This window comes from Aplysia californica, unplaced genomic scaffold (genome assembly GCF_000002075.1).
Source record: "Aplysia californica isolate F4 #8 unplaced genomic scaffold, AplCal3.0 scaffold00001, whole genome shotgun sequence".
NCBI lineage: Eukaryota > Metazoa > Mollusca > Gastropoda > Aplysiida > Aplysiidae > Aplysia > Aplysia californica.
The window spans coordinates 1,404,551-1,420,278 of NW_004797271.1; the positions used below are offsets into that span (position 1 = coordinate 1,404,551).

General features: G+C 38.1%; 2 protein-coding genes across 2 annotated transcripts in view; one reads left to right on the plus strand and one right to left on the minus strand.

Annotated features, from left to right (window-relative positions):
- Positions 1-694, plus strand: part of LOC101855910 (cytochrome b-c1 complex subunit 7) — a 15,459-nt gene extending 14,765 nt beyond the window's left edge. The window contains exon 4 of the mRNA XM_005088814.2: positions 345-694. Coding sequence (XP_005088871.2) covers positions 345-422 — 78 coding nt within the window. The 3' untranslated portion in view covers positions 423-694. The remainder of the gene's footprint in view (positions 1-344) is intronic.
- Positions 695-13,627: 12,933 nt separating this feature from the next.
- LOC101858313 (solute carrier organic anion transporter family member 4C1) overlaps positions 13,628-15,728 on the minus strand; it is a gene marked incomplete at its 5' end in the record, with an annotated part of 23,959 nt that continues 21,858 nt past the window's right edge. Inside the window, 1 exon segment of the mRNA XM_013080181.2 lies at positions 13,628-14,825. Within this exon segment, the coding sequence (XP_012935635.1) occupies positions 14,578-14,825 (248 nt within the window).

A 15,728-nucleotide genomic window follows, 5' to 3' on the forward strand; every position in this document is an offset into this window, starting at 1 on the left:
CCCCCCAACTACTACTACTACTACTACTACTTCCACCACCACTATCTCCCACTTCTGAAGTAGTAGAAGTGGTGGTGGTAGTTGACAAGTGGTGTTCTCCAAAAATCTCTCTTTGTACATTTTCGGAATGCACTTAATAATCTCTTGTGTAACTTTTTAAAACATGACCTATGGACCTATGGCCACCCCAAAGCTTCAGCTCTGGCTTGCAACTTGTGGCCTCAACCTAAATGTGTCGAATTCTGATGAATATTCTTTCTCTCCTTTTTCCAGCGCCACCCTAAATAAATGTGTCTAATTCTAATGAATTTTATCATTATTTTTTCCCCTTTTTTATCTCCCAGGACAAAGCCTATCTCCAGCCCTACATTGATGAAGTGATGAAGGAGATGGAAGAGAGGAAAGAATGGGACGCCAAATAAACTCGTAAATTATTCATGAAGATCAGCCATACGCCTATAATTATGTAAAATGTAATAATGTCAGTGACCGGCAGGATTATGCGATGAATGGATTTGACAATTTCGGTGTTTTTGATTTTCAATAAAAAAAAAGATGGAAAATCAACGCGATCCTGGGTGTAGATTTGTGTGTGAATGAGTGTGGGAAGAAATTACTGCGACTGGAGTTAGCTGGAGATATGTCTGTCTGCTGTGGATAAAATGTTGTCCAATAAAGTTTTTTCTTAGATCTAGTCGACCTTGTTGTTCCCTGTGTGGTTTTCATGTGTTTTGCTTGTGGTTTGTTGTTTATGGTGGTAATATTAATAAAAAAATAAGTGGGTGGTTGGTGGGTGCTCTGGTGTGGTTTGCTCCTTCTTTCCTATCAAACATCTATTGTCCTTATCTCCCCCTTTTTTATGTTTGTTACTCGCTTTTTACACCTCTAATCTTCTGGCACTCATATGACCTTATGCAGTTGCGAACGCTGTAAAACCTCTACTAAAACAAACAAATAATAAATAATAAATAGCATTTGTATAGCGCATGTCCCCGCTCAACAGCAGGCTCTATGCGCTTTACACTATATTATTACCCCAGCAGACCACAGAACACACCGAAACATTCTCAGCGTCCCAGGAAATATACAGTGCAAGCAGCTGACTAAGCGCTCAAACACTAACAAACTGACAAGATCTTTCGCTGTCTATAGCCGGGTACCCATTCCCACCTGGGTGAAGTGAGGAAAATTTGTGTAAAGTGCCTTTCCCAAGGACACAACGTAGGGCCCCTGAGAGGGATTCGAACCCTCGACCTTACGGTTGCGAATCTGAGAGCCTAACCTCTAGGCCACCGACGCCATGGTAGTAGTGGTGATGTTAGTAATGGTAGTAGTAGTAGTAGTAGTCGTAGTGGTGATGGTAGTTGTAGTGGTAGTAGTAGTTGTGGTAGTAGTAGTGGAGGTAGTAGTGGTAGTGGTGATGGTGGTAGTTAGTAGTAATGGTGGTAGTTAGTAGTAGTGGTGGTGGTAGTGGTAGTTAGTAGTAGGGGGGGTGGGGTGGGGTTCAACAGTAGAGGTGCCTGTTATGTGAGTGGGGCTGAGTCAAACAGGATTATGTTGTTTTAAGTTTTCATTTGGACTTCTGTGCTTTTCTCAACACAGGGATCTTCCTAATCATTATGTTCAAAGAGTTACACAATTATTGCTTTTATCTGAATGCTAATGGGAACTGTTAAGAAAAGATTAAGTCAACAGTGACAACGCACCAAAGAAAGTAGTGGAAAAAATGAGGATAGTACGGATGAGGAAATGATCAAAAGCAACAGTTCCCCCCTATGTTGTTCCGGTACAGTACGAGCATGACATTGATAATTCAGCCCATTCTACTGTGCACAAGAACATGTTGTTAATGTTCCCCCTTTGGGAATGGCCTAAAGACACTTCCCTGGTGGGAGTGGGGAAAAGATAGTTCTATTTTAAAGTGGTTTTTATTTTTACAAGAAACAGCTCTTGAACTATTTTCTAGAATGGTTGGGGATCCCCTGGCATGTATACCATGTAACTGTTCTCAAAATCAACCAGAATTGACTTCACTAACTATTTTTGCTGATATAATAATAATCTCTGAGGTTTCGCGTCATATCCCTGGTTTCCTCTGACCGGCTCACATATATATATATTTTTTTCTGGATTCTAATGGGGGGAAAAAAAAGGGACACTTCCTGCCTGTTTCGACAGATGTTGTTAGAAGATCTCTTTTTTACTTTTACTCTCATATTCTCAACACAAAATAAAATAGAGCATGACATGGAAAACTTTATGGCGCTTACAAAAACAAAAACAAAAAGGTAGGGTACATAAAAAGACTGTCATCATCATCATGTTATACGTTATGTGAACTTTTTGTTTTATAATACATGGAATTGTTATACGTAAAACTTTGTTCTGGACCTGAGAAGGCACGCTGCTTCTGTTAGGAAGAAGGCCAAAAATAACCGTGATGAGATGCTTTAACCGTGGAACTGGAAGAAATACTCAAATAGGTCTCAACTCTTTGGGGGTTTTTTGGTTGTTTTTTGGTTTTTTTTGGTGGGGGGTGGGGTTCAAAAATTATTACCGGGGTTGATCTGTGGGTTTTCAATATAAATGGAGTTAGCATACACTGTTAAAAGTATGTTTTTTTAAAGTACTGTAAGTTTACCTTCAGTGTGTGTGTGCCCAAAGAAAGGTACCAAAAGTCAGATTTTGACCATTTTGAGTTATGGATTGCACCTTGTTACTTATACATACTAAAGACAATTCAAAGCTGAACACAGTGGTTTTTTAATTTTTGAGATATCTCAAGTAGTTTTTGTGATATTGGACATTTTGTGAGGTAGGGTTGAGAAAATTAGCTTTTGAATTTAGGACACTTACAAACTCGAAAAAAAACCGATGATTCAATAATTGTTTGTAAGGTATTTTTTTTTCATTGAAAATTCATTTCCAATTTGGCATTTTTTAGTTGATATCAGTATCATGATTAGAATTCAATGGTAAAACATAACGGGGAAGAGAAAACATGCTTCAACTTCAATAGAGGTCAACACCTTCTAAAAGCAGTTTGAAAAAATACCCTTGTCTCAAAACTATTCAAAATAAAATATTTAGAAGGCAAATCAATGAAAACCCTTTTATCACATTGTTAAAAAAAGGTGGAACTACCATTTTTTTATGGAAACACATTTTGGTCAAAAAATTGATTTTTTGTCATTATCAGCCTGTAAACTCCAAATTCTCTGTGGCGACTTTTGGTACCTTCTTTGGGTTCACACACTTATCTTCTCTCATCACTTCAATGAAGAGGTTGGGTTTTTTTAGGGTTTTTTTTTTGGGGGGGGGAGGTGTCAGTTTGGGAAAATATTTTCCAGACACCAGTTACAACAGGGTAAGAGCATAACAACAACACTGAACTGAACAATGTTTTTTTTAGCTGTGCAAGAACAAAAAGTCTGCACAAAAATCAACGTTAATTTGTGAGGCAGCGTGGTGGAATCAGGCTCTCGTCAAAATAATCAAAGTGAAGAAACTTGCATTTTTCTGCAGGTTTGAGTAATTTTATCGAATTTTGGAGTTTTGGCCCAACACCTTTCATGCCTATTAAAGAACTCATTTCTGTGTGGATTTGACTGAAAAACGTGGATTGAAGGCACAAAAAATGTAAATTTTCAGTTACCACGGACTCTTATGCTTAGGAAATAATTAACTTTTGGCAGCCATTTTCTCACGTATTTTACCTCTGAAACCAGGTGACCCCCCACCTCCTTCATTCGCAAATATCTCGACTTGTATTCAAGATAAATGGATATTTTTTTCCTCCAAATAAAGACAAGTGAACAAGCTTTAAGATGATACCAATAACTCTACATGCCCCAAAATTGACGAGAGCCTGATTCCACCACGCTGCCTCACATATGTCGTTATTATCATGCACGAATCTTCACGGTTAAAACAGAACAAAAATCATCCATCATCGTCTACTCCTCGAGTCATTATCGTACGTACATTATCTTCGTTGTCGTTACACCTCTCAACATGACGGAGGATGATGTCATCAAGGCTTTTGGGAAATTCGGTAATAAAGATAAGTATTTGACAAAGTTTGATGATACGCGTGTATAACAAAAATATACATACATATTATATCAATTCTTCTTGAAATTCAATGCTTGGGCAAGCAAAAATATACATCATGCATATTTCATGAAAGTTGGTGATACAAGTACACGTATAGCAAAAATAAACATTTTCCTTGAAAGTGAAAGAAATAGGTAAGTAAGCGAAACTAGATAAATATAGAAGTAAGCAAGTCGTAAAGTTCGATGAAGGTAAAGATCTAGGCAAAAATAGAAGTACGGTAGGCTTTTCCTTGATTTTCAATGGCTTGCCCTGTTAAGCAACAAGATAATATATATATTATAGTATAGCAATTAGCATATCATACATAATGAAATGTCGTTTGCACAAGAAAATAGCTTATCCCCTTTGCATTCTGTTTTACAGAAAGGGGAGCTAAAAAAGTTTTGAAATGTGCTTTTTTTCTTGAGACTGACAGCGACCACATTTCTTTAAAAATTGATGATGTATATATATATATTATATAGCTTCTATATATATATATATATCTATTTGATAAAAAATTATACGAACAACAAAGGAAGGACACAGTAAAGGCAACGGTTGATATATATGACACATGCAGGACACAAGAACACATTGCAAAGAACAAACACACACACATTGTGTGACATAGCATAAAGACGTCATATATGAGGCATCGTGGTGAAATCAAGCGCTCGTCGTCAAAATATTGAAATCAAAGAAATCGGCATTTTTTTGGCCGATGGGCATTTTTTTCTCTCTAATTTTCTTTTCTCTTGGCTCATAACCTTTTATGTCCATTCAAAAACACATTTTTGTGAGAATTTTACTGAAATAAAATGCATTAGTAAGAGGCATAAAAAATGTAAATTTTCAGTTTCCAAGGACTCTAAGACTATGGAAATTACCAAACGTTGGCAGCTATTTTTTCCTTAATTTTTTTACCTCTGAAACCAGGCGAGCCTGATCGCCTTCAATCGCAAATATTTAGACTTCTATTCAGCGTAGATGGATCTTTTCTTAACAAAAGGGAGGCCAATAAACAGGCTTTAATTTCAGATGTTGCCAATAACTGGAATAACCCCATATATGCCCAAAATTGACGAATGCCTGATTCCACCGCGTCGAGACACATATTAGATCTACACATCAAAAATCACATATGGTGAAGTAGCAAAGGCACACATAGTGAAGTGTGAGTGACGTAGAAAAAGCACATGTGACATAGCACGACTCATATAAAAGACACATACAGCTCTGTGACGTAGCTAAGGCATAGGCCTACTAACAACATTACTGACATAGTGAAATGCGACATAACAAAAGCACATAGCAGCGTGACATTTTAGTTTTAGTAGCTCTCTTCCCTCACACCAACCATGAGTGGACACCGAATCCATTGACGGCAAAAACTGGCACAGAAAATGTGCAATGTCTCCATCATCAATACTGGAGTTTGGTTTTCAAAGACAGTACATGTATATATATATATATAATCTGTCCTTATGGTATTATGCACTCCGCATAATTTAGCAAAATTTGATCATTTTTTGCAGAATTTCTGATTATTTTCCTTTATCATTCTTTGTTTTAAAATTAACAGAATTACATTATTTCACATTTTTAGGCTCAGTTTGCATAATTTAAGAATTTTTCTTGCATAAAACGACCGGGACAGATATATATATATATATTTGTAAAATGTTCAGGGGAACTAAAAAACACCCAGCATCTTTGACTCTCAACAGCTAGTGACTTTAAATATATAATAATATTCTTCAAAACACTTTTCCCTGCCTTATTTGGTCGCTTTTATTTTAAGCACAAGGGGGCTATCCCGAAAAATGCTGTTTTGAGAAAATCAAAGGCAAAGTTTTTGCCCCTTGTTCAGTTTCTTTAAAAGACAAGGAGAGTTTTCTGTATAACCAAACAAATATACACACCAATAAAACCAAACTTCTCCTATAGGCAGGGTAATGCCCACTTTTGGTGTACGTAAAGATTTCTGGAAACCACCGAAATCTGGGTTAGCCCGCTTTTTTCCTTAAAAGCGACCCTTTTAGACTAAGACAGAAAAGTGGGCTGTGTCTTAAACTATCAGGTGGAGTTGATTGATAACTCAGTTTTGTCCAAAACTGGATATACTGTCTTTAAAAGAAATAAAACTCCAGAATACTATTTAGATCGTTTAAGAGGTGGGCTGCGTCACCTTTGCCTGTTGCGACCCTGAGTGGAAGCAACACTAGCTCTAACCTGTACCCGGGGTTTTTATGTTGTTATGCACCCCGCATAATTTAGCAAAATTTGATCATTTTTTGCACAATTTCTGATTATTTTCCTTTATCATTCTTCGTTTGAAAATTCACAGAATCGCATAATTTCACATTTTTGGGCTCAGTTTGCATAATTTCAGAATTTTTATTTTTTTTGCATAAAACCACGCGGACAGTCTAACTGAGCAGGATACTAGATCTAGATCTACATCTCAGAAAAAAAAATCCTGTCTGATAACAGTTTCATTTATATATATATATAACAGTTTCATTTATATATATATAGCGCATATCCATGCTCTACAGCAAGCTCTATCATGCACTATTTCAAAAAGTGTATTATTATCTCAGCAGACCCTTGACCACTCAGAAACATTTGCAGATTGCATGCACCAAAACACTTACATGCAGACTGACAAGATCTTTCGCTGTCTACAGCCAGGTTGAGGTAGTAGGTCTACCCATTCCCATCTGGGTGAAGTGAAGAAAATTCTGGTAAAGTAAAGTGCCATTCCCAAGGACATAACGTTGGGGCCCTGATGGGATTCAAACCCACAATCTTATGGTTGCGAGTCTGTGAGACTAACCACTAGACCACCTATGCCACATAGAACAAGAACTGATCATTTCCAACACAGAGCCTTTGATACCTCCATAAAAATTTAAACTCTCCAAGAACACAAACAAATAGATCCAAATTTCTGTTTATCATCATCATATATATATATATTATATATAATATATAATAAATATATAATATTAAAATAATATATCAAATTCATATAGAGTTAAAAATTGTCAAAATTTCAAGTAAAAGAAAAGACTACAATCAAAGCAAACAAGAAAAAGGAATGCATAAACTCAGGGTGTTGTCACGGCAACTTGGTTCACATAACGAGCAAAACCAGCCCTCCAAGTGTCGGTCAAAACTTAAGTTAGACTAGCCCTCCAAGTGTCGGTCAAAACTTAAGTTAGACTAGCCCTCCAAGTGTCGGTCAAAACTAGCCCTCCAAGTGTCGGTCAAAACTTAAGTTAGACTAGCCCTCCAAGTGTCGGTCAAAACTTAAGTTAGACTAGCCCTCCAAGTGTCGGTCAAATCTAGCCCTCCAAGTGTCGGTCAAAATTAGCCCTCCACGTGTCGGTCAAAACTAGCCCTCCACGTGTCGGTCAAAACTAGCCCTCCACATGTCGGTCAAATCTAGCCCTCAAAGCTTTGGAGACGCAGGAAGTTTACATTTCACGTAGTCGTAGTATCGTAGTATTATGTTGGAAAACGCTTGGAAAGAAACAGGCAAGCCGAGCAATTTGAGGTAAAAAAAACTTTCCATTTTCAGAAATTAAGATTTCCCAGTGTTGTTATGTTGGAAAACGGTAGACCAAGCAATTTGAGGTATAAAAAAACCTCTACATTTTCAGAAGTTACAAAGGAAATAGGAAGTAGCGGAGAGCTATTTTTTGTGAAGGAGTCGAAATGTTTGGTGATATAAAAAATTGGGATAAACAGGACAGAAATTTGAGAAATACCAACTCAAATTATGGCCGATGAAATTGGCTGCCACACTACAGATTGACACTTGCACCGATTTAATCGGTTGTTGACATTTGGAGGGCCAGCTCACGGAGCAAAATTTGTGAGGCCTGCTGACAAAATCAAAAAGTTACTTCTCGCAATCCAAGAATGGAAATATGTCGAAAATCGGCACTGGGGTTGGATTAATAAATTTTCAATCGAAACCATTTTCTTTGAGTCTACCGTGTCTTTTATTATTCCAGACAAGTTACAAATTGAAGGCTACAAACTCCACCTGTAAAGTTGATACATGTATCAATTTCCATAAAAGATTAAAATCCAAGAAGTAACTCATTTTGTCAGCACACCTCACCAATTATTGTCAATATTCAGTTCTCTCTCAACACTATGTATGGCTGCAGTAATGTGAGCTGTAAATCATGTCACACGATGAGATCAGATGATAATTTTGCTGACAATCCCGGCATGGCAAAATGAAAAAACTGTCACAAGACACAACATTTCCACCTGCCAACAACTCTGATCAAATTGGAGCCCTCCGATGATTTTTTTTCCCCTCTGAGAGGAACCTTGACTGGAATTGCGTAAAATTTGATTTTTTATTTTTTCAAATTTTAAAAATTCCGTTTTCATCAATTGTTCACAACTTATCTGAAAATGATGTGAAAATAAACAGGTTCATTAAAATTTGCATTTATTTACTCGACTATGACTCGACTTATGGTAATTGTAATTATGTGAAAATACCCTTTTTTACTTGCACGTAGGCTATTTACCCAGATCAGTTCATAACATATTCTGAATCTACTGGGGTACTGGAAGCTCATATCCCCCCCCAAACCTCCCAGTTTCTACGGAAGATTCTGAGAGAAACTCCAATTTTTTATCATAGAGGAGGCTGGCAGGTCTAAATATTGAAAAACTTCGGGTTCCAAAATGTAAAATGTAAGGCAAGGAATGCAAAGTACAGTCAACAACGGGTGAGTCAATGTTGTCAGCGGAATGAAAAAAAGATCAACTCATCCGAAGTTCGACTTAACCGTTGGGATGACCTGTAAAGAGGAAGAGAGGCTGGGACCCGAGAAAAAGTTCGACTTAAAAACTGAAGATCAACTCAAGCAGAGTCGACTCGACCGTTCGCGTTTTTCCGTCTGTTGTAGAATAAAAATGCTGTAAGCATTGAGCAAACTTGGGTTGAAGTAGCATACCATTGATATCTTACTTGTAGAAAATGTAGAAAGAATATTGGCAGATGGGAACAACAAAGATCATGAAACGCTAGGAGCAACAACTAGATGAACACTTGACACAAACATATTTTAGTCCTCAAGGTAAAAAGGCTCATAGTCATACATAAATTCTGCAAATCCTCACAAATCCTCACAAATCCTCATAAATCCTCACAAATCCTCATAAATCCTCATAAATCCTCATAAACCCTCATAAATCCTCGTAAATGGTTAAAAACGATTGAACGTTGTGAACACACTCTATAAAAAAACACCCAAAAACTGGGAGTTTCCCCAGTTTTTCTAAAACATATAATATGAACTATGTTTATACAAATGACTTGGACACTGTCAAACGACTGACTAAATCATATATATGTGATTCATTCCAAGTTTTAGTAGAGATTTTACAGCACTTGCAACTGTATAAGGTCATATGAGCGCCAGAAGATTAGAGGTGTTACAAGAGAGTAAGAAACATAAAAAAGAAGAAGGGGAGATAAGGAGGATAGATGTTTGATAGGAAAGAAGAAGCAAACCACACCAGAGCATCCGCCAACCACCCACAAACGTTCCAACGGTTTTGTCCACAAGTTACATCACGCTGAACAATAGAAATTGACGAAATCACTTTGTCGTGTCTAAAAATAATAAAAATATCAAGTTTTTTAAAATGTTTTTTTTACTCTCTTTCAGAACTTAAAAATTATAAATCATCCACAAATCAATTTTTCACGGCTATTTTAGAAAATGTGTCTGTTGTTATGGAGATATTTGTATTTATTTGTCTTGCAGCAGTGAAGAATTCCAATATTGAACTGCCATTTATGAAAAAAAAAAATGAAGCGGTATAAGTTTAACACCTCAATCACCACTGTTAAGTTATTTATTTTAAGAGGCGGGACCTCTGAGTTTAACGTCCATCTCCGAAAGGACCGAGTCAAGTGGGAAATTCGTGTAAAGTGCCTTTCCCAGGGACACAACGTCGGACCGAGCTGAGGCTCGAACCTATGCCATTTGTGTCATTTATTAATACTTTGGTATTTTTGTGTTCATTTGAAAATGGTGTAAATTATGAAAGGGAATTACGTCCTCTTTTCACCTGTATCAAAAACCCCAAATATTGACATGTGTACCTCATGGACCAAACCGTTGGGACTCCTGGGCAAAAGTGGGTGTGCCTGAAGAAAGCTCCCAGTTGTCGGCACAGCTATTTTTGAGCAACGGGGTGAAATAACCAAACAAATCGTAGATCTACCAGATCAAAAATTAAGTTCCACCAGAAATCACACGTTTAACCATTTCTTGATAATATACTGAAAGGATTTTTATAATATTTTAAATCTTAAATTGTTTTTATTAGTCTAATTATTTTTTCAACATGTTGTACTTCACCAAAGGTAAAAAATGTTGGTTTTCCTCCAAACTTTTGTTTCTATACCGTGTTACAAAGTGTGGCATTATATCTTTAAAACTGCTCGAGATATTTGAAAATTTTTTTAATCAGCGTGTTCAGGATTGAATTTGCTATAAGAATAGGCTCTTATTTAAATACATCTAGTTCATCTAGCCATAATTTCCAACAACTAGGACCTTAACTCCAGGAACACACACACGCACACACAAAAGTGGGTTCAAAGTGCCAGGTCACAATACTCTAGCTGTCACCCATGGTCACTCGCTGTCCATAAATCTCCACTATTGACCTCTCAGAAAGTCTACGACCCCTGCCTTTGACCTCTCTGACCTGTCAATATTCTTTTTAAAAAAAAAATGTTTTTACAATCCTCTTGACACAATTTAGATCATTTAGGAGGTGGGCTTCCACCCCTGCTTGTCCGGGCCCACCCAAGCTTGGCTTCGACTCAGAGGATACAAAATCTGAGTAGAAAGACCCGAGGAACTCGTCAAAAATTTCTCGCCACTCTGGAATCAAACTTGGGTCTCCTGCATGCCACAGCCAAGTACCTAACCGCTACACCTACACCACACAGGCGCCAGTAACCCATCAGAACCACTCACAATTTCTCAAAAAGTCTTTGATCAATACCTGGCATATCTCATGATCATGATGGACATGCTTTGATCAATTATTGTTCAAAATTGGTCGCTTAAAAGCACAAGGGGTATCCCGAAAAATGCTGTTTTGAGAAAATCGAAGGTAAAGTTTTTGCCCCTGGTTCAGTTTCCATAAAAAGACAAGGAGAGTTTTCTCTATAACCAAACAAATATACACACCAAGGAAACCAAACTTCTCCTATAGGTAGGGCAAGGCCCACTTTTGGTGTAGGTCAAGATTTCTGGAAACCCCCAGAATCTGGGTTAGCCCGCTTGTCCTTAAAAGTAACCAATTGTTCTAAGACATTTAACAGTTGACATTTATCTCTCTGATCATTCTTCTAAACATCAAACATCCTTAACTCATCTACTCCTCAGTAAAGTCATCCAACTGTAGAACTTTCTCATCAAACATCAATAATTCAACCACTATTCATTTAATCAAACATCAATAATTCTACCACTATTCATCTCATCAAACATCAATAATTCAACCATTATTCATCTCATCAAACATCAATAATTCAACCACTATTCATCTCATCAAACATCAATAATTCAACCATTATTCAAAATATATCTTCATGACCACAGACACGGACAGAAAAACCTGGCGACTCATCAACTTTTTTATTTTCTTCACTAAAAATCCTCTACAAAAAAAACAAAAAGACAAAACCATTGGTCAATCCACACAAACAAAAGACTATGTACCCGCATTCACAGCTTTCATAAAAACCTCTCATCTTCAGTCTCTCTGCTTAAGAAGAGACTATAGTCAAATTGATTTGTTGGCATTTTATGTTTTTAAAAAACCCGTCTTAAATCCGACAGAAATGGAAGCGTATGGTCCCCAATACAGGGAGACTGGCCTGTTTCCTGTGAATTGAGCACAGGGGGAACATGGTTTTGTATTAGTAAGTGTTTTACAGCACTTGTAACTCAATAAGGTCACATAAGTGCCAAAGATTAGAGGTGTTACAAGAGAGTAACATATATGTAAAACAGAAGGAGGATAGAAATCTGATCAGGACGATAGATGTTTGATAGGAAAGAAGGAGCAAACCACACCAGAGCACCCGCCAACCACCTACAAAAGAAGGAGAGATAAAGATGATCGATGTTTGATATTAGGAAAGAAGGAGCAAACCACACCAGAGCACCCGCCAACCACCTACAAAAGAAGGAGCAAACCACACCAGAACACCCGCCAACCACCTACAAAAGAAGGAGCAAACCACACCAGAACACCCGCCAACTTGTGGCAATTGTTTAAAGGCAGCAACTGGGAAGATCTATTCGAGCAAAAGAGTTCCGATAAATCAAACGAGTTCCGATAAATCAAACGAGTTCCGATAAATCAAACGAGTTCCGATAAATCAAACGAGTTCCGATAAATCAAACGAGTTCCGATAAATCAAACGAGTTCCGATAAATCAAACGAGTTCCGATAAATCGGTTTCATGCATACATTTCATTTTCTCATCTTCTTTCTCACTCTTGTGACCCTCCAGGACTAGTCTCCAATCACCCTGTAGGCTTGACAACACATGTGTTCAGGCAACAAAAAGTCACGTGTCATAGACACACTGACACACGTGCGTCACATGTCACATGTCAGTTATTAAGGCAGCAACACGCATATACCGTGTCATGTCAATGATTGACACAGCATCACACACACTGAGACACACATACATGCGTGTCATGTCATGTCAGTCATTGACACATCACACACTCAGCGACACACATACTTATGTGTCATGTCATGTCATTCATTGACACATCACACACACAGCGACACACATACACACACGTGTCATGTCATGTCGGTCATTGACACATTACACACACACACACACAGCCATACACATACATGATACATATGATGCGTGTCATGTCATGTCATTCATTGACACATTACACACACACATACAGCAACACACATACATACGTGTCATGTCATGTCATTTCATTGACACATTACACACACACACCGCAACACACATACATATATATATACGTGTCATGTCATGTTGGTCATTGACACAGCCATTGACACATATAACACACGTGTGTCAGACATTGACACATCATACAACACATATGTGTCATGTCAGTCACAACCCTCTCATCAATACCGATCAGCAAAAATCCAGAATAACAAAAACAAAAAAACAAACAAAAAACAACCCCTCTAAGGGCCTACTTTCTTTGATAAAAACAGCAGGCTGGGATCAGTGTTTGATTGATTGATTGAGTACGGTAGGTGTTTTACAGCACTATCGACTCAATTTGGGATCAGTGGGAGGTGCAAAGAGATTGGGAGTAGGTGTGTGTGTGTGGTGGGGGGGGGGGGGGGGGGTGGGGGGATATAAGGAGAGAGGAGGAATGTGTTGGGGGTTGGTGGGGGGGGAAATGTGGGGAAGGGGAAGGGGGGGGGGGGGAACGGGAGAAAATGGTTTACACTTTACTTTAGCCAAAATAAACATGTTCTTATAAACAATAGGCTGTGATCGTCATAATGTGAAAAAGATGTTGAGGTGGGAGGAGGTGGGCGGGGGGGGGAGAGGTTGTAATTTACTTTTACCCGATTCCCCATCCCACAATTTGTTATATCCTGTGGCTTTAGTATATATATATGTAAGTAAGTGTACGGGTTTAACGCCCCTATCAACACTATTAGGCTATATTCGAGGCCTGACCTCCGCATTTAAAATCTCCGTCTCTGATTGGAGGACTGACTGAGCTGAATGGGGGGTCGAAAGATTTGAAAACTCCGCCAACCCCCCCCCCCCCCCCAAAAAAAAAAGAGTTCAAGAACGCCCAGTCTGGGATTGGATTTTGAACCCTGGCTATCTGCTCAGCGGTTCAGCATGATACTAACTGAGCGAAGCCTAATGGAGTTCTCCTAGTGTGTTCGGGGAGGGGGGTTGGGATTATAAAGAGGTATTGTTTACCTTGGGGAGAGGGCGGGGGGGCTGTGGAGGGGGTGTTTGTCGTATAGTTTTGGCGGTGGGGGCAGGGGTATACTGCTGTAAGCTGACACAACGCCTTTTTAAAATTCACAGCAGTTTCGAGAAAAAGAGTGTTTTTTTTTAAAGAGTAACCATTTAAAAATAGCTTTTTTCCGAAATTTGAATTCTTATTTATTCAAAAACTAGTAACAGATTCACTTTAATGTTTTCACACAATTAGGGTAACTGATCAGGCTTTCCATATTTAGCAAATAAAAAATGTTGGCGCCAAAATATTTTTAGAAAAGCATTTTGTCAACTTACGGCAGTAGAATGTTGAACTTCACCTTTACAGATACAAAAAAAAAACCTCGGAATTTTATTCAAAATAAAAAATGCTTAAAAAATATTTTTAAACCAAAAAAGATGCCGCTAGTTCCCGTCGCCGTCTATATCCCCCTGGATTTTTCCTCATCTTTGACCTTATAGACGCTCGACTCGCGGCAGGCTAAGACCAGCGCTACCACATACAGGAGCGCGGCCACCCCCCTAATTGCCGTCGACAGGCCGTGGTAGTGGAGACGCATCTGCACGATGTCGTAGAAGGAGCAGGTTCCTGCGGGGCCGCAAGGGGGGCGACTCATGGCACACGAATCATCCACAATGGTTCCAAACAGATAGGGGCTGGGCACCGCTCCTGAGGGGGTGAGGGAGGGAGACAAATAACATAATAATAATGATATTGATAAAGATAACAATAATGATAATAGTAGCAATAGTAATAATGACAATATTAATAATAATAATACTGATAATAATTATAATAATAATAATGATAATAATAATGATACTATTAACTCTTTCCGGACGATATATTGGCGCGAGTCCACACCCCTTGTGGGCGTATCGCCGAAATATCGGCTGTGATAGGGTGCCTCAGTATTGTTTCGTTTTACCATGATCCGTCATTTATAATTACCTTTTATTGTTATTGAAACTTGGAAATGAAAACATCTAGTTTCACTTTGTCTAAGCGTGGATTTGGGGAAAAACGAGTGAATTAATTCTTGCGGTCTTTCATCAACGAAACGATGTAACCGGACTCAGTATAAATTATAACTCAAACAAAAATTGAAATGTTGCTTTCAAATAAAAAGCTGTGCTTTCAGAAATTTATGGATTTATGTTCTTGGCCTGTATGTGATAAGATATCTATGCTGATTTTCTTTCATATGTTTGGTGAACGTAATTTTTTCCGTCAAAATTTAATTTTCTCATCACCATCGCCATTTCTAACCCCTGTAATGCATTCTTACGTTCAAAATTAATTTTTTTTTTGCTGTTGGAATTTAGTCCTCATCCAATTTCCTTTAATTTGATATATCATATGTTACCCTTTGAGTGATGGTTATATTTTTTTTTGTTTTGGCAAGTGTTTTTACGGCGCTCGCAACTGCATAAGGTCATATGAGTTCGCGGGACACAACTAATATTTTCAGTTGGTAGGAATTTTTTAATTTTTCCCGGGTGGCGGCCGAAGCCTACTCTTATCAATTTTAGACCACCAAGGGATCTTTAACGTGCGCAACTTGCACACGGG